This window comes from Colias eurytheme, chromosome 25, assembly GCF_061535395.1.
Source record: "Colias eurytheme isolate Ceu_HAF_F1 chromosome 25, ilColEury1 Martin Lab GWU primary, whole genome shotgun sequence".
Taxonomy (NCBI): Eukaryota; Metazoa; Arthropoda; class Insecta; order Lepidoptera; family Pieridae; genus Colias; species Colias eurytheme.
The window spans coordinates 7,142,684-7,166,577 of record NC_143004.1 but is presented as its reverse complement, the minus strand read 5'-3'; the positions used below and the strand labels follow the sequence as shown (position 1 = coordinate 7,166,577).

At 32.3% G+C, this 23,894-nt stretch overlaps 4 protein-coding genes across 8 annotated transcripts; 1 reads left to right on the top strand and 3 right to left on the bottom strand.

Annotated features, from left to right (window-relative positions):
- Window positions 1-7,088: 7,088 nt before the first annotated feature.
- NiPp1 (nuclear inhibitor of protein phosphatase 1) lies at window positions 7,089-12,079 on the bottom strand. 2 transcript variants are annotated; one of them, XM_090116201.1, is made up of 9 exons: window positions 11,923-12,079; window positions 11,578-11,792; window positions 11,306-11,414; window positions 9,962-10,064; window positions 9,638-9,721; window positions 8,976-9,186; window positions 8,564-8,669; window positions 8,124-8,215; window positions 7,089-7,738 (listed from the first exon to the last, which is right to left on the bottom strand). In XM_090116201.1, exons 1-9 carry the CDS (start codon window positions 11,949-11,951, stop codon window positions 7,641-7,643), a joined length of 1,047 nt encoding a protein of 348 aa, XP_089972327.1. In that variant the 5' UTR covers window positions 11,952-12,079; the 3' UTR covers window positions 7,089-7,640. The 2 variants fall into 2 exon arrangements, with proteins under 2 accessions (XP_089972327.1, XP_089972328.1); XM_090116202.1 differs by having other exon boundaries at window positions 7,089-7,735.
- Window positions 12,080-14,002: 1,923 nt separating this feature from the next.
- On the bottom strand, window positions 14,003-19,130 carry MrgBP (MRG/MORF4L binding protein). 3 transcript variants are annotated; one of them, XM_090116289.1, is made up of 5 exons: window positions 18,681-19,130; window positions 18,322-18,396; window positions 18,007-18,111; window positions 16,321-16,437; window positions 14,003-14,290 (listed from the first exon to the last, which is right to left on the bottom strand). In XM_090116289.1, exons 1-5 carry the CDS (start codon window positions 18,997-18,999, stop codon window positions 14,202-14,204), a joined length of 705 nt encoding a protein of 234 aa, XP_089972415.1. In that variant the 5' UTR covers window positions 19,000-19,130; the 3' UTR covers window positions 14,003-14,201. The 3 variants fall into 3 exon arrangements, with proteins under 3 accessions (XP_089972415.1, XP_089972414.1, XP_089972416.1); XM_090116288.1 differs by having other exon boundaries at window positions 18,648-19,127; XM_090116290.1 differs by lacking the exon at window positions 16,321-16,437 and having other exon boundaries at window positions 18,648-19,129.
- Window positions 19,131-19,432: 302 nt separating this feature from the next.
- Window positions 19,433-21,302, top strand: LOC149897737 (peptidyl-prolyl cis-trans isomerase Fkbp12-like). 2 transcript variants are annotated; one of them, XM_090116119.1, is made up of 4 exons: window positions 19,433-19,488; window positions 20,090-20,207; window positions 20,289-20,449; window positions 20,886-21,302. In XM_090116119.1, exons 2-4 carry the CDS (start codon window positions 20,171-20,173, stop codon window positions 21,012-21,014), a joined length of 327 nt encoding a protein of 108 aa, XP_089972245.1. In that variant the 5' UTR covers window positions 19,433-19,488; window positions 20,090-20,170; the 3' UTR covers window positions 21,015-21,302. The 2 variants fall into 2 exon arrangements, with proteins under 2 accessions (XP_089972245.1, XP_089972244.1); XM_090116118.1 differs by lacking the exon at window positions 19,433-19,488 and having other exon boundaries at window positions 20,081-20,207.
- Window positions 21,303-22,693: 1,391 nt separating this feature from the next.
- On the bottom strand, window positions 22,694-23,782 carry Pex10 (peroxisomal biogenesis factor 10). The gene has a single exon (XM_090116260.1). It carries the CDS (start codon window positions 23,656-23,658, stop codon window positions 22,837-22,839), a length of 822 nt encoding a protein of 273 aa, XP_089972386.1. The 5' UTR covers window positions 23,659-23,782; the 3' UTR covers window positions 22,694-22,836.
- Window positions 23,783-23,894: the final 112 nt, after the last annotated feature.

Below are 23,894 nucleotides of genomic sequence, written 5' to 3'. Positions count from 1 at the left end.
ATACAAATGTATTCACAGCGCTTATAACGTCTAGTAAATCTTACATAATATACTACAATAATTATTATTGTATGTATCTTTTCTAGAAGAGATTTTTCAATGTCATCAAAGAATTATAATATGTAATAAATATTCTGTCTTTATTTTCTTTCTAATTCTATTTCCATTGAAAAATCTGCCCTTAAAATAAAAAGTGCATTTTATAATATGTAAAATCTAACACTAGCTCATGGAAAACAATATTTAAAACGTGTATCGTTGTTATTAAAACTCTTATCAAATTAGTCTAAAAAATATTGTATAATACAGTTTTATTTTATATACCAATGAAGTGGACATTTAAATGAGTTTTGTGAGAAACTTTCTAAAAACCAATTTGTTTAAAAAAATTCATATTTTTGCAAATTAATGACAAATGACGCAAAATGGCGCCCGCCAAAAATTTTCCTCGAACCAAGTTTTATTAATGATTATCTAGTTAATTACCGATGAAAAGTTATTTCTTTGCACTTTGCCGCATTACTTGAATTATTAGTAATATCGTAACACACTCGATGGCATATTTGATAAGTTTCATGGTTTTTTTGCTTTAAAACAAACAAGACTGAGTGCAGTGTGGCCGGTTGACCTCTGTTGAGCGGAACATAAGTGATGTAGGCGGTGTCTTCTCCATACGTAGTAATAGTATCTCAATGCATTATAATGAACATTTAACAAATACACTCATAACTGTAAACTTCATTCGTTCCATAAAATTAAAAAGTTATTTATTCATAGGAAACATTGCATCTTTAGATTTACTTAAAATACTTATTTATTGTTAACTAGGTTTTGGAGCATTGCTTTTCATAAGCTTTTGATTTTGCGTAATTTAATTGGTCACGTTAAAATTAACTATTAAAATATATACTTTTAATAAAATAGCGATCCGCCCCGGCTTTACTTGGATGGTAAAATTACATAGTTATATCTGTTATTTAATAAAAAGGGTGTAACAGATTAGTATGTATGCTAAAATTAAAGGAACGTATAGTTTTTCATACGCAGATTGCATAAAAATATTCCGGTAGCATCTTTTTTCTCCTATATCTACCCAGACAGAACGCGGGCGAACGGCTAGTATATGAAATTATGTACCTAATTGCATTTAGCATGACCAAAGTTTATCTATTTTAGTTCACTAGAAATAGTCACTATACTCTGTCCATTATATTATTTGCTTTTTGACAGCTTCACGCCTATGTAGGATTGTATTGTCTATGTTAAAATATCATACAAATAATTATCGTACTTCATGGACAGGTCCCGCCCACTTAGTGATGCCTACACAGAATTATTCAATGATGGGTCGATAGATTAAAATAATCGATAGAAATACTCTGTAAAATATATCCGATACATAAAAACTCTTCTATTATGTTATATAATTTAAACGCAAAGACAACCAAATTGTAAGATAGAAACCAATAAATAATAAAATATTAGTTTAGTTTAGTTTTAACATACAATGCATAGATATGTGGTCTTATTATTACATATCTTATTAGTACGTTTACGTTGTAATTATTATTTAGGTACCTGAGTCGATTTATGATAATATTTTGAATTTATAATTGAAATGGTATCACAATCGATAATCTTTTGAACATCACTTCTGGTATCACCCGTCGAGCTGTCAAAAAGCAATTCTTATAGTGGACAGACTATAATACTAATCCTATTATCCAAACTAATTGAATTTTAATATTTTACTCAATTCAAGTACAAAACACTTTATTTGCAATTTTTTTTTAATTCTGTTACAACAATTTGTACCTTATTCCACCCAAATAGGGTACATTTTTGTTTATTTGTCGAATTTATTAATTTTATAATCTAAAAACTTACTTATTCATTATTATATTTATACATATTTCTGAATTATTTATGATGATAATATTGTTTTATTTATTCTAACTACATCTATACATATAATAAAATCGTAGGAAAGTCAAAACTGTACATTGAATATTTTTTTAAATGAATACATAATCCATGATCTATAATCGATATAGAAGCCAAAAATATAGTTTTTAGAATTTTTGTCTGTTTGTCTGTTTGTCTGTATGTTTGACCGAGCTAATCTCGAAAAGTACTGCATAGATTTACTTCAAATTTTGCATGAATATTCCTAAGAGGTCGGGTGAGGATAGTTTAAACATATTATCATGATATCACCTTCGGGGGAGGAGCTGTGAGCCTTTATTTTTCTTACATATTCCGTGTACTACGACAGCATACAATCTAAAGACTCGTGTTTAAATGTTGGTTTCGAGTAAGCCATGCTATTATCTAGCTTTACAAAATAAAAACTATGTCATTTACGTAATTTGGGCAGAGAAACAGTTAAATTAATTTTAGCAGTATAAAGACAAATTTGAAACAGCGCCATCTATGAAGTGTTAGAAAAATCAAACACACGTTAACTATTGGAAATTAATAATCAAATGACGCATATATGTATAAATGTTGTTTGACAATAACTAGATTGACACTATAAAAATGATGCCATTTAAGTAACTTGGGAAGAGAAACATAGTTTAACCCTTAATAAGCCATGGGGATATTATTTTCCCACCTCGGCATTGCCCACAAATTAATTATTATTTCTTGTATTTTTAAAGATACGGTAAAATTTAAGGAACGCACCTTAAGATAGATAGTTCTTTTAATTTTTTTCTAGCAACACTTCTTTCTAAACGTCAACTGTGAATGTCAGTAGACAATCGAAGTAAAAAGTTCATTAAAACGACCGTTTTTCCCCGAAATTCAAGATAGTTTTTGGATCTACGCCCATAAAAATTCCTGTTAATATGCAATTGTTTATAATTCGTAAAGAAGAACGTGTAATTTATCAAATATAAACAAAATAACGTACGAAAGCTGTTACTTTGGGTTATTTTTTCTAATTTAAAAAATGGTGGGAAATTAATACCCTGTAGCCGTGCATGAAATCTTCAAGTGGGAATATATTTCCCTTTATCCTGTAAGGATACCAAGTAGGTATAAAAAGTAAAAAGTTGAGTAAAGTAAAAAGTAATTTAAAAATTCATACATATTCAATAAATAATAAATTTAATGATGCATTTTTATTTTTTGTCCCTGTGTTAAAATCGACGAGTAAGGGCGCGGGCAAAAGCGGCAAAAGTGGGAGATTATTTCCCACATGTATGTTCATGGATATAGGGAAATAATTTCCCACAAAACATAACTTTTAATGGTTATAGGGAAATAATATCCCACCGCCAAAAAACCTATAAGCCACCCAATATTTTACTTTTTAATATTTTACTGTTTAATCTCGATATAACCCCGTACTGATGTATTAAAATAAACTTGTTTGAAGTCATGGCCGATTAAGGGTTAAAGAATGTAAGTTGTATAATGTTAATTTTGTAACAGCGCCATCTATGAGATTTCGTAAAAATCAAATCAATTTAGATGTTAACACTACTGAATAATATACAGTTGGAAATTAATAATTTAAATATAATTATGTTATTTATTTAACTCTTTAGCCCATATCTTCCCTTCCCTATAAGGTATATTTCGTGTAAATAATAAATAAACTACATTTTTTTTAAAGTGAGGGTAGATGGTAAAACTAGACACCATTATCTACAGTTAATCTAATATTGATTGCGTTCATTAGTTACAATTTTAAAAATCTTCGTATTTTATAAATTTACTAGCTTACCGCCCGCGGGTTCGTCCGCTTTGTCTAAAACCTATAAATTATAATATACTAAAACCTTCCTCTTGAATCAGTCTATTATCTATTAAAAAAACCGCATAAAAATCCGTTGCGTAGTTTTAAAGATTTAAGGTCTGTGATTTAAGCATACAAAGGGACATAGGGACAGAGAAAGCGACTTTTTTTATACTATGTAGTGATATTTATAAAGCAATTGAATGCCATAAAACCAAAAATATCAAATGCAATCTTCGTGTTTTGTGAATTTTCACCATCATGCGTTCCCACAAAAAGTAAGTTGTTACTTATAGGTATTTATTTTTTATAATGATAGCAATTCATGTTTTTTGTTGGTAGGTATTATATTACACTTTTAGAATGAAATAATAAAATGATGAATTCTTTTATTATTTTGAGGTGCATTGGGTAGTTTTTGAATTCAATGCTCATAAAATTATATCGCCTTTGGAAGACGATTTCTGCTGATATTTTTACAACACCACTTGAAAATTGATGATTGGATGATAAAGATAGTAGCAGCGAGGATTAAGTGGAAATTAGTAATCATCCGCTTCGTCAATTTTTGACTGAAGTTAATGTCCAACGTCCAATGGTTCAATCATTGGAAGTATCTCGGGAAATTTTGGAGGATATTTTTCAGGAAGGAGAGGAGGGGCAGCCAACCACATATCAAACGACTACGTTTTAGTACTAAAAAAATGTTATTCCAAATGAAACGTAAATTTTGCACTCACAACTGTACAAGTAATGTTTTTATTTTGACTTTGCGGTTATCTGATTATAATATTTATCGTCATGGCTATCGAGGTACCGACCGTACTGGGATCAGAGTACATGATACAGTTCATCATCCAGGATTGCTAAGAGCATTTTAACACTGAAAAATATGTTTTCTTTGAATCGTAGTTGCTTCATTTATTTATTTTTAATCATTTTACATAATATGTTTTATATTTTATAAATAAAATATCATTTTCATTATTAAAGTAGATAAATTATGTAACGGTTTTATAAGAAAACACAGTATATTTATTAGGCGACGGTGATTTCTTCCAGGCAAAAGATATTCATCAGCTCAATAAAATTGAATAGTATGTTGTTAGTTATTCTTTAGATTCACAATTGTAATGAGCATTTCCGCAAGCAAGTTGTATCGTAGTTTATTTAGATATATCTGAATAGTTTTGACATATTAAAGTTCCAACAAAACCCTCAAATTTTTGAGCAGGGTTGAGCAAGATAATTTGAAAAATGTGCCGTGTTAAGTATTATAGAAAAGGTTAGTTCGTTAGTAATTATTATTTCTTCTTCATTTACACTTCAGTAAAAATAAACTTTGACTAACAGTCAAAGTATATTTTAACTAATACTACTTAATATCTATTATACCTACTTATGTTCAGTATTTATCTGTATTATTATTGCTTGGTAATTAATATATTTTCATGTCGTATACCTAATTATAAACGTAAGTTTGATGTGTAATTAGCTGGATTTATTTTTACACACTCACAGACTTATATTTTATGTTAAAAGAGTGTTAATAGTGTAAAATATCATGATATTTTTTCACAATTAATAATAATCCTTTTTTCTAATGGTGTTGGCATTAAATTAAACCGCGCTGTCGTTTCGTTCACAAAAAGTGATGTTATGAGGAGCATATTCGGTCCTCATATCATAAAAAATCTGTGCGAAAACAATAAACACGTGTGAGGCCCTCACGGCAGATCTGGGCGGTCTGACGCGAAGTGGGGACAGCGTTGTCACTGTATCGCTCTTGCCACGCTGTTCAACAGACTTATTCGATGGTTCAGTTTTGTGTTAAGACCGCTGTGACAACCAACCCGTGAGACAACCAAACCCGGTCTCCCCTACTATCCCGTGAGACCGAAACCTTCACTGAGAGGGTATGACGTCTCACAGCTGATCGCAAACGGCATATTGTACTATCCCGTGAGACCGAAACCCTCACTGAGAGGGAATTACGTCTCACTACTGATCACGACAGTCATATTTTATCTCGAGAATCTGAAACTTTACTCAATATGAAGACCGTTTGACAAATGATAGGGTGCATCATAATATTATTCGATCTCTTGAAGATGAACATGAGCATAAGCAATGACTAGAGTAGGGACGCGAATATTACAATTATATGAGACAAGAACGATTAATAAGTTTGTTTAATGAAAGATTAAGAATTGAAACTATTCGGTCTCTGGAAACGGACGAATAGCGAGAGGCCCGTCTTACTGCAGACAGATTTCGTCATAGTCTTAATGACTTGAGGTAAACAATCTACGAATTCGGTGGTGTGGTCTGACAAATATAAAAGTGGGTTTGCTTATAACCTCACAATTGATTACAGATCATCTTCTGTAAAGGCGTAGTATGTTCTTTTTGTAATGCTTTAAAGTGTAGTAAGGAGTCGGCTTTCATTTGAAGATACAACGCAACCTTTGAAATCACTACTTTTAGAGGAACATACTGTGCAATGTAAACTGTTATTAGACAATATTCGCTCTTATAGTAGCGCGTTTCAAATAATCATTTGGTGCTCAATAATTATCAGACGGTCTGTTCATGCTTACTTTTAAGATACAAGGTCAAGTTTACCATTTGATAGGATCCCTTTTGCCTGTAGGCCAACCTAAGTTTGTTTAAATATATTTTGTATTCGACTACAACGAATAGTGGAATACAAGAAATCAATATTTCTCAAATTTAAAACTGAACTCATTTCACAATTTTAGAACAGGTTAATTTGTATGTAAATAAGCAGTTTTAAATCGACATTAGAAGCCGATATCACCATCTTGAGGAAAACCTCAAGATGGTGATATCGGGGACTCCCTGGACGTGTTATAACGCCCAGGCCACAGTATTACAAATTTTTCCTAAAATAGAGCAACGAATGTATTTTCGCACAGCAACGGAGGGGAACTCGCGGGGGGGTCAAGTGACGCGGGCCACTTACCACAAACATGTTTAGTTTGTGGTACCGAGCGCGAAAGAAAGTCATCGTGTTTTTAGTATTTAATACTTAAGTACATATTCTATAATGGTGTGCTCAAACTATTAATCTACATTTAATTTAGATTATTATATTTTGATACTAAGTAATGTAGAATTTAAATCACATTCATTCATGTTTTCTTCAGATTTTAAGATTTTCTTATCAGAGTGTTCAATTTTAATGTAAGTAGTTAAATTTTATAAGAGACAATCATTAAGAACATTCAAAAATAAAGTGTCACGTATTTTTTTTAAACGACGAATGACGAAAAACGACCTAATCGCGGACGAAGTCGCGGGCAACAGCTAGTAATGAAATAAACATACACCATATTTACAATATTTGTAATAAAATCTTACAATAATATTGATACCTACACATTTTGTCAAATTAAAACGAAATACTTCAAGTATTTCGTCCATACTATAAATAAATAAAAACATCCTAAACGGAACACAATCCTTAGAAAGAATCGAAAGTACTGAACCACCTAACATTTGACAAACGCATTTTTTAATTATTAAAATTCACAAGCATGTTGTAACTTAAATACTAAATTAAGCATGTTACCAATTTGACAAACACAAAAAATTCATAAACATACAATAGAAACAGAATCACGACCAAACGCACTTTTAATTCAATAACACATTCTCGAATATTCCACGCACAAAACGCATAAGTCTGTACCTACATTTCTATTAGTCTGTATATTTCTGTGTTTTTGTATATGTATTCTCGAATATTCCACGCACAAAACATTAATTATCAAGTCTGTACATTTTTATTAGAATATATTCGTATTCTCGAAAGTTCTACGCACAAAACATATTAAGTCTGCACATGTATGTCTGTATGTATTCGTTTTCATACAGCCGATATGAGTCCGGGCTTTCGTCCGGGCCACGCCTCCTTTGCGTATTTCTTTTTCTTTGGCTCGTTGGACGCACCAGATTCTTCTGCTGCTATAAATAAAAAAAAAAATTTTTTATTAAGAGAGGGCACGGCAAAGTTCTTAAATAACATCAATATGAAAGTCAATTGTATAACTTCAGAATAAATGGTCAAACTGAAAAAAAAATATTAAAAAAACAAAACATGTTTTAGGCCACAATGAGAAGTAATTATTTTTTATTTATTCGCTCAAAAATTGAATCCGAATCATTGAAAAATATATACTTACCATAATAATTAAATGTACTATTGTTATAAATTGAAGTCTATTCAGATAAAAGATGTTAAAAAACTAAAATGAGCATTGACATACAATAGACAACTATTCGCTCAAAAACTGTCCGAATCTAAACTGCCTACACATCAATTAGGCAGAGTTTTAAGAAAAAAGCTTACCTGAATGTGGTACAGGCGGATGCATATTGAGATGTGGCTCTGGACCTTCTAATTCTACATCTGGTGCTGGGTTTGGCAGTGATATACCCAACCTGGAAATTATTGTTATATTAATAGATAAATATTATAAATTTAACAAGATCCATTTTCACGTAGTGAGATAGTTTTAAAGCGACAGATTTCGAACAAATACATTATTATCATCAAACTTCTGAAACAGACACAAGCACTAAAATAATTTTCTTTATTTTGTTTATATAAAGAACCTTTTCTTTGCAGTTAGCTAATGAACTGATATCTCTTTTAATGTTATTTCCACGATTAAATATTAAAAATAAATTATGCTTTATTTGGCTCAATAAAACCCGCTTGATAGTGGGATAAAATAATAAATTTCTGAAAAAAAAAATATTTGTATAGAATATAAAAATAAATCTCACCTAGCTCCAATAAGACTGAACGGTGAGGACGTAGGTGCCGGCAAATCCGAGTATAAGTTCGTATTGCGAGATATCTCTTGTAGGCGGAGCGAGTGGTGGACGTGACCTGAAATATAGGAAACAAATATTACATTTATATTACATTTTTTATATAACATACTATTTGGCTTGCCCTGTCGTAATTTTCACAGGGATCCTTAATTTTGTCATATTGAATATAGTCCATGTTCCTCAGGGATAATGTAGAATTCTAATGGTAAAAGAATTTAAAATTAGTCCAGTAAATTCCAAATATAAATTTACATTTGAATGAAAAACCAAAAAATATCAAATCAAGATTCCAAATATTCAATTCAAACGAACAAACAATCAAATCTTTCCTCTTTATAATATAAGTGTTAAAAAAACTCACTCTCATCCGGGTTCTGCAGTTTAATCTTCTTCGCTGGCACATTAGCATTAGGCACTATGGTAGACCGGACCAGATTCCTGAACCTACCGACCGATGGATCGATATCCTCTGGGTTAATGATGTCCACCTCTTCATTGAAGGAGACATTTCGTTTCTGCTTTTTAGCTACACCACCTTGGGTGGACGCAGAGCGCTTTGTACCAGTTTGCGGCTGAAATCGGTTAAAATCTTAATATATATAAACCTCGTGTCACAATGTGTGTCCTCAATGGACTCCTAAACCACTTAACCAATTATAATAAAATTCGCACACAATGAGCAATTTGATCCAACTTGAGAGATAGGATAGTTTAAACATGTAGGTACCACGGGCGAAGCCGAGGCGGACCGCTAGTAAGTACATAAGTATAGTTATGGCATCAAGTCACTTCATTGTATAAAACTTTTGTTGCTGTTAATCCGTCCTTATATGTATGTTTAAATCTTTAAAAAAATATGTAAAACATTTTGATGCAGTTTAAAATATGTTAACTACCTTGATTGTTTCATGTAAGCATGCTTGGATGAAGCAGATATAACAATAAGTAGCTTCTAAAGAAAATAAAAGGAAATAAAAAACAGGCAGATAAGTGGCAGTGAAAAAAATGTTTTAAATAACAAACCTTTATAACATCGGCATCATCATTAGTGGGGATGCCCAGCATAGAAATTCTTCTATTGTGTGCAGTGTTGAATTCTGTTAAGTTCTAGAAAAATAAACAGTCCATTTAATATACTTTCTACATTTGATCAAAAAATTTATAATTAAACAAGTTATTTTAATAGATTTAAACACATTTTTTTCACATAATATCTGTTTTAGAATTTATATGACCCTTTCTGTAACTTCTTTATAATTTTTATTCTCTAAACCTGTTTCACATATTCAATTGCAAAGAAATCCTTCTCAAGAATATCTTTAAAAGGCAGAAATATCAAGATCTCACATCCAATTCTGTCTGTGTCTCTGGCAATCCCAACAAGGCTCCTTCCATTTCTGTGTTCGGCAAATCTTCCATGATACCTCTGGAATTGCCTGTTGGTCGCTCTCTGTAAATTGTAAGGTTATACAACAATTTAAAAAGCATATAATCTATACAAATATTATAAAGCTGAGAGTTTGTTTGTTTGAACGCGCCAATCTCAGGAACTATTGGTCCGATTTGAAAAATTCTTTCCGTGTTAGGTAGCCCATTTATTGAGGAAGGCTATAGGCTATATATCATCTTGCTAAGACCACGGAGCACAGCTAGTAAATAATATACAGGAAATAACTATGTAGATACAATAATGACCACAAAAGTAGGTATATGATATAGATTTATTTAAGAAATATTCATACTAGAGCAGGCTCCAAGGAGATGTTCGTTTGCAAAAATCGCGGACCTAAATCTGACTTCTGATATATATTGTATAGATCCCAGACATCCTATAGACAGATGTTGCCAACCAGTTTTGTGGTCCCCCTGCCCGCACCCCGGTAATTAAATATGGCATACAAAGAAAAAAATAAAAATTTCCAAAACATGCCGTGTGGGGTATCAAATGAAAGAACTTATTGAGTAGATCACGAATATATAGCATACTATATACATTTCTTACACTTTCTCTAAGATTTTTTAGAAAATTTACGAAAATGGTCCATTTTTGAGTTAACTTTAAACCACTATAGATTGAAAACTCATGAATATATTTTTTAAATTATTATTTTAAATAATTAACAATAGTCCATTGTTTATGATTCAATAGTTCGTAATATAATATAAGTGAGCTATGTGGTGGATTTGATGAAAATAACTATATACTATATGAACTTGAAAATATACTCGCCATCTTTGAATGCTCCCCCCACTCCCCCATGCAACTATTTCACTGTACGAAATATTGAATCGTAAACAATGGACTATTGTTAATTATTTAAAATAATAATTTAAAAAATATATTCATGAGTTTTCAATCTATAGTGGTTTAAAGTTAACTCAAAAATGGACCATTTTCGTAAATTTTCTAAAAAATCTTAGAGAAAGTGTAAGAAATGTATATAGTATGCTATATATTCGTGATCTACTCAATAAGCTCTTTCATTTGATACTCCACACGGCATGTTTTGGAAATTTTTATTTTTTTCTTTGTATGCCATATTTAATTACCGGGGTGCGGGCAGGGGGACCACAAAACTGGTTGGCAACATCTGTCTATAGGATGTCTGGGATCTATACAATATATATCAGAAGTCAGATTTAGGTCCGCGATTTTTGCAAACGAAACTCCACTGAGAGTCCGGTCTATACCTTATAATATAATTCCTAGTTGATGCGCCAAAATGGAAGTTAGAGTCTATTGGTAGTTGTGTCGGTTTATTTGGTTCCAATCGCATTTGACCAATGTATGTGCCATGTGCTGAAAATTAATTAATTTCACTATTATCGATAAATAAAGAAATAGAACCTTAGAATCACAGGACTGGTTTACACACAACTATGTTATGTATATTTTTAATTATAGATATTTTAATACACAATATAATTCATGAAAAGGGTGGTTACATGAAAACTATACTTACTGCTTCCCAAATCCACCAAAAACGCTCTGTTCAGGTTTTTATGATACACAAATGCTGCATGTACCCGTGAGCAACTAGCATGATCTATACAAAAGTCGTTCATTTGCGGATTTCTTCCAAAAAGATAGCATTTCTTTTCGTCTATCATTAGTTTTTGAATCAATTTATCCCCTTTTAATACGTCTAAATGAAGACCGGTGGGTGGTTTTCCAGCCCTGAAAATAAAAAAGGTATATTAAGGAATAATTACTGTTTGCTTTATGTTGTTTATCTTTTGTATTTATTTTTATAAAATGAACACAGAAGAGGTTGGAATGTCGGCGTATTCAATACCGTGACACTCACCAGTTAGGCACTTCGTAATGGTTTGCCATGCTTGCATAAAATGTAGAAACTAATTAATTGGCCCTATTTGGTTGTTATTATCCTAGAATTCACTTATAACGAGAATAAATTCATTGAACAGCCATAAAATATCCCGAATCTCGAATGCATTTGTGAAACTGACATTATGACATTGACAATTAATGAAACAGATACCCCGTTTTCCAATTACAGCACTAGAGCGCATTATGCGGCATAATGCTGAACGTTGAATGTTCCAACTACAGCAACGCTTCGCACAATCGAGCACCTCAGCACAGAGCACTAGAAAAAGTAATGCGCGTGAATTGATGCGTGCAATCGATTTATCGTTAGGGCGTATTCAGAAAGAAAGCTTGAAACTTATAAGCGCTTATCGGCGCTTGTCATGTTCATATATTTTCCTGTCAGTGCTGGTAACCCGCGCAGGAAAATATATGAACATGACAAGCGCCGATAAGCGCTTATAAGTTTCAAGCTTTCTTTCTGAATACGCCCTTATATAGTAACTAGCGACCCGCCCCGGCTTCGCACGGGTGCAATGCTGATAGGTACTAAATAAACTACAGGAAAACTGCTAAGGAAAACTGTGAACGTTGTATATAAAAACATAGCGGCCCGCTCCGTCTTCGCACACGGGTATAAAATAGGTATATAGCCGGGCGGCCGGCCGGTACCGCCGCAAATGCTACGTCCCGCAATTTTTAAATCTGTAATATCTTCGAAAATATTCACTTAAATCATACGGTGTAAAGGCCCATATAGATCTATATTAAATGAACAATGTATTGAAGGTATTTAATTGGTTAAGGATTAATGCTGTATTGGTTAAAATCGGATCGAAAATTAGCCATTATTTGTCGTAAAAAGTAAATGACAAAAAAAAGTTATTGTGGGTTATCCATAAGAGATAGACATATACCATCGCGGACTTTTCTATAGACCTTTTCAATGTGTATAATACTTAGTACATTATTTTGATAAAACTCGTAGGGTTCAGCCTGCGTTTGCAATGTAAGCGGAAAAAATGTAATTTTTTACGACATCACATTAGAAACCTCAAAAATAACAGTACTTCTCCACTATTTAATGGATGTTATTATACATATAAACCTTCCTCTTGAAACACTCTATCTATTAAAAAAAACCGCATCAAAATCCGTTGCGTAGTTTCAAAGATTTAAGCGTACAAAGGGACATAGGGACATAGGGACATAGGGACAGGGAAAGCGACTTTGTTTTATACTATGTAGTGATTATTAATTGTTGGAAAAAATTTTAAAGCTTTCGTTTCATTGTAGTTTTTTCGAAATAATCAAAGTAAATTCAAATTGTGTTAAAAAAAATAAATATAAGTATGGATGAAGGTACAAACATTGAAAAAAATGTTAATGAAATAATCAAAATCCAAATTACTTATAATAACCGTAAATATTTTTCAACCAATTATTATGTATACCACTTTATTTACACATTAATGAGGTTATTGCTAACTCTAAGAATATTTTTTTTTCAACACTGAACTTAGCGCAACCTGCTGGTGCGTTTCATGTTCCAATTAAGCATCAGCATAATTCGGCATTGTGCGACACTGAGTCGCATTATGCTCTGTAATTGGAAAACGGGGATAATAAACTACGATTAATGCGTAGGACAGATTACAACCGACAAGACTGGGCACCACAGCCTACATAATATAATATTATGGTAGGTACCATGAAGATACAGCTTTATTTCCACTTCGATTCACGAAGAAGCATAATTATTATTATCTTTGCCGTTTCCTAGCCTATTATTAGCCAATCATGTTTATTCATGAAAGAGCCTATACCTTAAAAGAAGACAAATATTTTAAAGTTATATGTCTGTTTCTTGGTCATATAACTTTACATCAGACCGTTTACCACATACGATTGCTCTCAAGATTCATACAACAATCAAGTTTTATCCATCTTTGTTGATACAAATTCAATGTAAATTATTATTTTCATTTTGCTCTTCTGTACTTTATTCCCTTTTAATATAGTTAGGTTTAAATTAGCACGAATAATAAAACACACTATACATAATTAATACCATTTAATCATACACATATACAAATTCTATTACATTATAGTAAAGCCTTAGCCCACACTCGCAACCACTTATGAAAAAAAAACTCTGACAGCGTTGCGTTTTTCCCGCCCTCGAATACGCCACTCCTGTAGGGGGCGCCAGTGTGTGTGTCAGAAGAAGTGGTGGTACGAGTGTTTGTGTGTGTGTCACATGCGACGTCGCTTCGCTGGTGTGCTCGATGGCGGTGTGGATGTGTTTGTGCGTCGCCTGCCGCGTCGTGTGCTTGTATCTTCGTCTAGACAAAAAAGGATAACTGGTGACTGTTTTTTACTAATTTATGTTTTTTTGAAGTGAAAACTTTAGCGGCGTTGGGTATAAAATCTTAAACTCGCGTCAGGACACGTGACCTGATCGAAAAAGCGTAAGACGGATGGATATCAAACGAGGAGCTTCGGAACAAAAACCGCTAAATCCACTTTCTAAGATTTTTGACAAATCGGAAAAAACGTTTTATTTCTTTGTTTTTTTAGGTAAAAGAGAGTAGAAAATCTTAATATATCAACATTAGCAACATTGTTTGGTGGCCAAAACAACAGATTCGTGTGTGAAGTAATAAACGAAAAAAAAAAATAAAAAAAAATGGATATAGCGGTTTTTGCTTAGACTATCCGGATTTATCGTTTTTTGAAAAAAATCAACTAAGGATTTATCGCTATGTGAAAAAACCATTAACATTTTTGGTTAAAACTAAGTATATGAGGAATTAAATAATTAAAAATAAAAAATTGATATATCGGTTTTTGTCTCAACCTTATAAAAATCTATCAAATTTATGTAGGATTTATCGATTTCTGTTAAGATATCAATTTTCTTTTACCTCATCAGTGGATTTATCGGTATCTGTATAGATCATTTAACTTGAAGCGCATTTTTCTACTAGATTCATCGGCTTTAGAACAGATTCAATAAGCTTATCATGTAAAATTATGCAAAAGCATCGAAATTACAAAAAAAAAAAAAAATACAGCATGTCGTTTATCGGTTTTTGTTCCGACCCTCCTCATTAACATGCTCAACGTTAATAATAGTTTTCACTTCTGCCGGCACTCCCGGAGAGCAACCCGTCTTTTTTTTAAGATCGTACATACATTTATACACATAAATTAGACTAAATAATTAAAAAAAGAGCTAAGTATTGCTAACAGGCTAAAATTAAAAACATTTTTATTTAGTGAAGAAAAATTCCCTTATAAACAGAACTGTTCATAAATTTTAAAGGTTTAATTATTGATAACATTATTGTGACGTTGTTGGTTATAGGTAAACCAGAATCTGATGGCAAATTGGGAAATCAAAATTTTGAGTGTGCAACCCTAGGGAAAATGGACTGAACGATCTTGATACTGCTTATTTTTTATTTTGTCCTCAACATCATTAGTCAAGTGAACAATACTGTACTTAATAATGAGATATCCACTTAATATTATGTAGGTACATATTTATATGTATAATATACATATTACTTTTATCTATGTAATACATATTATTATTTACACATACCAATATGTATTTGTATATTCATTATCATTATGCCATGTAAAAATATGGATGTAATGATAATGCAGATCAAAACTAGATTGCTAATATTTTTTTTATAAAATAAAATAAAAATAAAATAAAACTATGTTTATTTTCGTAAGTATTAAAGATACACACATTATAAAATTGACTTGGACAGCTTGGACTTGACGAATAGCCGTATTGGAAACTCCTGTAATAAGTTTTCATAATATTATGTATATTGTAATCAACAAACAATATTATAGTTACCTACATAAAATATTTTTTATTTTAAGTATCAAAACGGGTAAGTCCAATTTACCAATAAAATATTCAAAATTGAAAATTGTGATGTGTTTGACCCTTCTTCATCGAATGTTTTTCTATACACATTATAAACAACACCTCTTGCTTGTGATCGCAGCGGCTTTTTCGACATTTTCGAAGATTTTTTAGACAAAATCCTAAAAATTATTCATCAATTGCAAAGAAGACAAATAATTTGACAACCAATTTGATAGTTGTCAAATAAAATTGCCATATGAAAATCTTTTATTTCGTAAATATAAATATGCCATCAGATTCTGGTAGACCTATACAAAGTCTACAAGTCTACAAAGAGAAACTTTACTCCATTGCCATATTCAAAATTTTTATTACATTGCCATATAAAAAAAATATGGATAACCAAAAGTAGGTTATACAATATACAGGTAATATAACATCAAGTTATTTAACCAACTGCTATAAAAAAATATTTTTTACCTGCAATAGAACTAATTTTGGCCTTTTGTGATTTATCTCTCTGTGATATAGACTTTCTACTTGTAGAGCTGTCTCTAGGTCCCGATGCATTGGAATCACGTGAATCTCGTCTTCTGTCTGTTTATTTTATTTTTTATTATTAATTCCACTTATTAGAAAGAAAAAAAATATATTTAACCCGGCGTCATTGAGGTTGGGTCAAAATGACCCGGCTTGTTTATAATTTACAATATCTTTGTAATTACTTGCACGATTGTGCTGTTCTTTGTAGTAGCTGGAGCTAATAATGTACATTAAACGTTTTGGAAGTGAAATCCTTTCGACGTCGAGTGTACTGGGAGCTACACGCGTGTTTTTTCGAAAAAGGTTAATATGACCCATCCTCACAATTGATGTAACAATTTCGCGCCATGGCTAAGTTATCGATTTTTATTGTTGTGTATGATTTCTTGGTGTCTGCAAACATTTTTTTTGCTTGTGTCTGTGAATATAATGTTTTTGTTTGTCCAACAGGTACTTATTATAAAATAGGTACTATAAATGGATAGAATAGAAAATATCACGTATCATGGCGGGTTTAGACTCTTGTCTGACTCAGACTTACCTTATTATGATGATGAAGTAGAAGAAGAGGATCATGTTAGAGTGCAGAGTGTGTTTCAAGCGGAGAAAAGCGAAAACCCGAATTCAATACCTTTTACAATAAAACTAAATATGGGGTTGACGACGCTGATGAACTTTGCGCCTCATATGATGTGAGTCGTAACTCCAAAAGGTGGCCCCTGACAATTTTTATGCCATGTTGGACACACAGGAATTAATACGCTTATAATACGTCGCATAAATAAAAACAAACCAAACGATAAGCGACGTAATTTTTTCAAAAACTTAGGTCTTGCTCTGGTCTTAGAACATTTGAAAATTCGCCAGGAATTGATCGATAGTAATGACAAATGGGCAAAAGAATCAGAGAATTTATTGGTGCATCATCAGATGAGCCACCTGCAAGTCTCGCAAAAGATTTTAAGTGTGTCCGGAAATAAAAATAGTAAAACAAAACATTTTTGTCAAGCTAGCCCTAAATTTATTTGTCCTGAACATATCATGGTTTTCTGTATTGATTTCATTTACAACGAAGATTCTAATTAGCTTTGTTAAAGTTTTTTTTCTAATATATTAGACTTAAGTATATAAAAATGCTATTTGTAACCAAAATTACTGGTTATTAGCGTAGGAATGACATGAAAACGTAAGAGGTCTATATTTTGTTCCTATTTTTATGAGTTTATGTCAAAGTTGATTAAAGTGAATAAAACGTTTGTTAATTATTATTTTTATTTTATATTATCAAAACCAGAATACCTATAACCTATAATAATAACACAGAATACTAATTTTCTTAAAAAGTTTAAAAATAACAACTATAAAATATATGGGTTATATTGACCCACCTCAACGTTCGCGTATCTGTTTTCTACCACAATGACGCCGGGTTAAATGGTAGGAGATTAAAACTTGCAATAACGTTTATTCAAATCAAAAAGGTGCTAGTATTTAAAAAATCTGTTATGGGCTGTCCATTTCCTAGAGTCTAGATCATCATAAAATAAAACATCTATTGATCTAATAGTCTACTTAAATATGGCAACGCGGACAATAAATAACAGAAAATCAGGCAATAATTACCATAATCCTTTTCTGACTTAATGCTAGGTGTGTCCGTTGATGCGTGTGAGCTGCCACTTTCCTTTCTTGTTTTCGTAGCGAGTGCACTAATACTGTCCTTACGTCCTATAAGAATAATAGTGCATAATTGAATTTTATTTATATTAAATCATGAATCTATACATATACTTCATGCATAAAAATATTACACTTGTATATGTAAATTAAAAACTTCAAATTAACTACCTCCAAAATGAGCATAGATTTTGTCACATTTTTTAAATTGTTTAGTTAACAAAAAACTTCACAACTTTCTTTTCTAAATATTGTATATACCTTTAGGTGTATCTTTTCCAGCTGTTCCTCGGGAATTGCTTCTTGGTGCTGTCTTTGGGGAAGGACTCCTGCCATCTAAGTGTTATAACATCAGATAAGTAATTGATAACTGTACTGTTTTAACTTTTGCAAAATTAAAATCAATATTTATTGGCTTTTCAGTTTTTACTTTTCAATGTTAACTCACAATTAAATTGGTAATAGAGTAAGTTGGCTGCGTCATATGTGCCTCCTAGCTTTCGAAATAGAACCGTATAAATTAATCAATAACTAGATGACCTAGATGAGTAAATTTTTGTCTAAAAATAATTTTACACAAAAATTACCTTCACTATCATCACCTAAAATTGCATCCTTACACTTTTGTTTCACCAACGATCCAAATTCGCTCTCCGGTAAACTGAATGGTACTTCGTGATTTGGAAACGGTATTGGTTCTGTCTCGTCCAGCATGTTCATGTCATATAGCGTGCTCAAATGTTTCCATATATCCTGCGTCGATATTTCTCTCGTAATAGAGTTCGATAGCTTCTCCCAAATGCAAACCATTTGGAAATGTTTGTTGATCCCTACCGGCTTGTGGTTTGCCATCGCGTAGAACAATTGTATCTCCATATCGACATCCCAATCAATAACGTCCCCTGCCTTTATCTCCGATTCTTCTTCACTCGAAACCATGTTGTTGTGTTACGAATTTCGGTTAAAATTTGTTTAAATTCCCTTCGTAAATTTAAAATTTAATGTAAACAATTAAACATTTAGCAAACCAAAATGCGAATTACGAACTGACATTGACATGACATCAACTACAGTCTACAGATTAGTAATATGCGCAAATAATATTTTTAAGCACAGAATATAACCATGACTCTAAAAATAGACATAAAAATGTGTCTAAAATATTAAATAACATACCACGACTTTAAAAATCACTCCTACTTGTGCGCCTACTTTACTACTACTGAAGTAGGTAAGTGTATAAAATTATTTTTGCTGAAATTATTTCGATTTGTCACTGGCTATTTAAAAGTTGTCATCTGCTAAATATTGTCATTCGTCATCTCACATCTGTGACCTCAGAGGAATAAACTTATTGCTCTGAGTCTGTGACTGTGAATTGTGATCTGTCATTGTCATAGCATGCGTTTGTTGGAATTTGGTGTAAACCAGCGCTCCCAACCGTACGATAATTATCGTACAAACACGATAATTTGGTGCCTACGTACGATGTACGATAGCATGTTATTATCGTACGCTGATTTTACGATAATTTCTATCAGGCATAATTCGAGAATTTATATTATTTCACCCATACAAATATGAAATTTTGACGTGTTTCTGAATATCGAACTTTCATGGGAACAGTGAAATTTTGTTAGATTGAATTTTAAACTTGGCGCGTTTATTGAACATAAAGTGGAAAGGGAATCGGTTCAGGTCTGTAGTCTGTACCACGCGTAAAACCAAAGAGTATAATGAATATTAAGCACAGATATTAAGGCACGTAAAACGTTTGGGTACGTAGTATTTGTATTCTCTTTGGTTTGGGTTTCAGTGTCCCGTTGATTTGACAGCGGTAGTTAAACAAAGATTAACTATAGAGAACTTGCATACTTAATAATATTATAATTTATATGATTTATTTATTTATAATTGACTTTATTCTAAAAAGTACGATAATTTCGAACCAAAAACGCCTAATGTACGATAATTTTACGCCCCTGGTACGATAATCAGCTCACTTCAGGTTGCTAACACTGGTGTAAACTTGGAACAACAAAAAATATATTTTGTGAAAGGTATCGTTGCAATATCCTAAGCATATAGTAAAACTTGAATATCTCCGAGGATGGGCGTGGATGTAGAAACTATTTCACCTGGCAACGGTACGTACATTTCAATACAAGTACATTCTCTGACATGAAATGAGTAATTACAACCGGCTTACCTTGTCGATTAAATTGTAGGTAGTACATACCCCAAAGCGGGTCAAACTGTGGTCGTACACTACACGGGAACGCTACAGAACGGCAAGAAATTCGATTCATCTAGAGATCGTGGTCAACCCTTTAAATTTACCCTTGGTAAGGGCGATGTCATAAAAGGATGGGATCAGGGGATTGCTAAGGTATTTATTAATACTTACACAGCTAATTAATAAGAAATATGTTACTGTGTAAAAATCTTTTTGGAATTTTAATTTCTAGACTGAAGACTAGATTATCTGTTTTCCAATTAGAATATAATAATATGCTTTATAGTAGTTAATTATAAGCTTATAATTTTAAATGAAAACAACCAACTTAGTCTTGCACTAATAATCAACTCTTGATAAAAGATTATGTATTTGTAATCAATTCTGTATTGGCTATTGACAATGAATGGCCTTATCAATTCAAATGTATATTCATAATTCATATTACTAAAGATCCTTTTATGAAAAAGAACTTCTCACTTTCACCAATAAAAAAGAATATGTATGTATATGGATTTCTCAGAGCATTGTTAAATTGTACATTTACAATGTTCCAGTCTATAATGTAAAAATGTTGTTTCTTTTTTAGATGTCTGTAGGTGAAAGAGCCACTCTGACATGTTCACCTGACTTTGCTTATGGATCCAGAGGCCACCCTGGCGTCATACCACCCAACGCTACACTTATATTTGATGTGGAACTTCTTAAAGTTGAATAACTCTTGCCATTTTAATATTTAATGTTATACTAATGTTAGTTCCACAAAATATTATTTCAATGTTAATTAAACAGTATTCTTATTTTGGTTTGTGACTTAGTCTATGGTATAGTCTATAAATGTTGTCTATGGTTCTGATTTTTTAATAAATTAAGGTTCAAATGAGTACAAATTACACAGCAACTGAGATTATTTAAATGTCTAGATTGCATTATATTATTTGCTAAGTGTTTTGCATAAATGTTTGGTTAAAGCACTTATATGATTTGAAGATAGTTTTGTCCCCATAGTACTTAAATGCATATAGATAACTAGTTGGTGCTTTGGAATGCTCAAAAGTGGCTGCTTATTACTGTTAATAAAGTAAATTAATGGTAATACCAAAATCTTGCATTTGTTCAGAAACTTACATTCAGACATAAGTCTTTTTTGAGTTGGTTTATGGTTTATTTTGAACATGATTTCCAGACATTTGAATAACCTGGGCGCTGCAAGAAGAAAGTATATAAAGTATTATGAATTTTGAGGTTTGGCCAATTGGTATGAAGTTAAAAAGTTCTAATTTATTGCAGAAAACCATAATAAACAGACTTGTTATTTATTATTTTTTAATTTTTTTATTATTAATTATATGTATTCTAAAACTACCATAGATAAATATGTAAATGATTTAACTTGAGGCATTTAATTTATATAGAATCTCTTATTTTATTCCATCTGCAAAACATGTGAGGAATTTGGGATGCATAAGATAATATGAACTGATACAAATTGGTTCCTAATATTGTTAAAGCTTTGTACCTTACCAATATGTTATAATAAAAGGTTTTTTATAAATGAATTGTTTCATTTTCACAATAGTTCTTGTTTCCCAAACCATGTTGTTTTACTTGAGTGGTGTGAATTCTTTCCTTAAATTTTCTCATAAATTTAATAATTATTACTAGACATGGGGCGGGTACCCGGCATGGATCCGGTACCCGGCGGATCCGGCACTTTTTTGAGGATCCGGCCGGATACAGGGTAATGGGGCCGGGTACCCGGCAGTGCCGGGTAATTTTACAGGAGCAGAAAAAAAATTGTAAGTTTTATAATCATTTATTGGGAGTTGGGACACAATTTTTAATATTCATATTTTAGTATTGGCAGATTATGATGCAGAAAAGTTAACTTTTCTGCGCGAGCAGCATTTAAGCGGCTTCTTTTTTTTCGTAAACTAGCCCTGCTTCTGAAAATAGCCGCTCACTGTATAAATTAATATGGGGTAATGCCCTCTGTTAAATCCGCACCATTTGTACGGATCGGTATTTCTTGCAGCCCTAGCCGTGCTTAAGTAATAATCCAATTCAGAAGCTGCAGAATTTTTTGGTTGAGCTCTGCTGGTTGCCGCTTCGTTAGCATCAGCAGCTTCTTCGAAACAAGACCAAAATAAATCATGAGCCTCGGAAGCCATGTCGTTTGTTTCAGGTCTAGACCTTTTGTTTTGAGAAGGCCCTGCGTCATCTGCGACGACCTATAAGCGCTGCCGGGTACCCGGCAAAAAATGTGCCGGGTACCCGCCTGACGGGTACCCGGCAAAACCACTACCCGCCCCATGTCTAATTATTACTATTTTCAGAGCTAAAAGGAGTATCAAAAATAAAACCATACATTCTTTTTTCTTTTTTTCATTAACTCCCAATTTATTGCACTTTTATCCCTTTTCAATATGCTTAAAAATATAAAATTATTTTTGTCTTAATATTTTTTCAAATCCCACATCATTTGCATAACATACCACTGGTGTTATAACTAAGTTATTTTAGAATACAATTGTTGAATATTATTTAACACTAGGAGAGTAATTCATCAAAGGAACAACAGTGTTCTTTGTAAAGGGTGTTCTACACAGTGCACATGTTTCCAAAGCTCCATAACAACACTGCATGCAAAAGTAATGACCACACTGTAATACACAAGGCTGAACTATCTCCTCCAAACAAGCTACACATGATTTACTACTATCCACTTCATTGGGAAAGTCAGCCATTTGTTCCAAATGTTTCTTTGCTTGATACACACTATTGCCGCAACTAATAAACGCGTGTAACAACGTCACAATGCCTAATAATCGTAAATGGGCATAGAACGCTGAAGCTGCTGGCCTCACATGGACATAATTTATCCCAGTAGCTGTCTTTGAAATCTGGAGAGGACCTCCATTTATATATGACAGTGCTCTATGGATACTTTCGATTTGCGGTAACATATTACCTAACGCTCGTAAAATAACAAGGAAAAAATTCTGTGCCTGAGGTTTTAAGGATACATTCTGTTCAACTTGTTTCTCAACTTGACGAAGGAGACCCCTTGTGATATTCTCGCCGAATGTGGACAATAAAATGCTCAATAGTCTATTGGAGAAGGATGGTAATTTGTTATACGTATCATCCACTTGTACAATACCAGAATATTCTTCACCGAGCGTTTGCAAATCTCGTAGCGTTGTCAATGATTTGTATAACACAGAAGACGTAGGTACTGCTTTAGCAGCATGGTGAGGTGGTAATAATCTTGCTAATGACCCAGCCAATTGTTTTTCATAAAGATCATCTTTCTGCCAGGCACGTAAAATTTCGGCAGGCTGTGCTGCGGGTAGCGCCATACTTAACGTTTATATAAATTACTGCTTGTCCTTAATTTTCTTATCACATATCAGTAGACATTACCATGACATTAATTATTTTCCTAACAATTATTATGAAAAAACTTTGAATTTGATTAGTTTATTATTTTGATGTCAATGTCAAAACGTATTTTTTTTTTTATATAAAAAAAAAAGAAACGACGCATTAGTATTTTCCAAGATAAAATAAACCAAATGTTTAGATTGTTTGAATT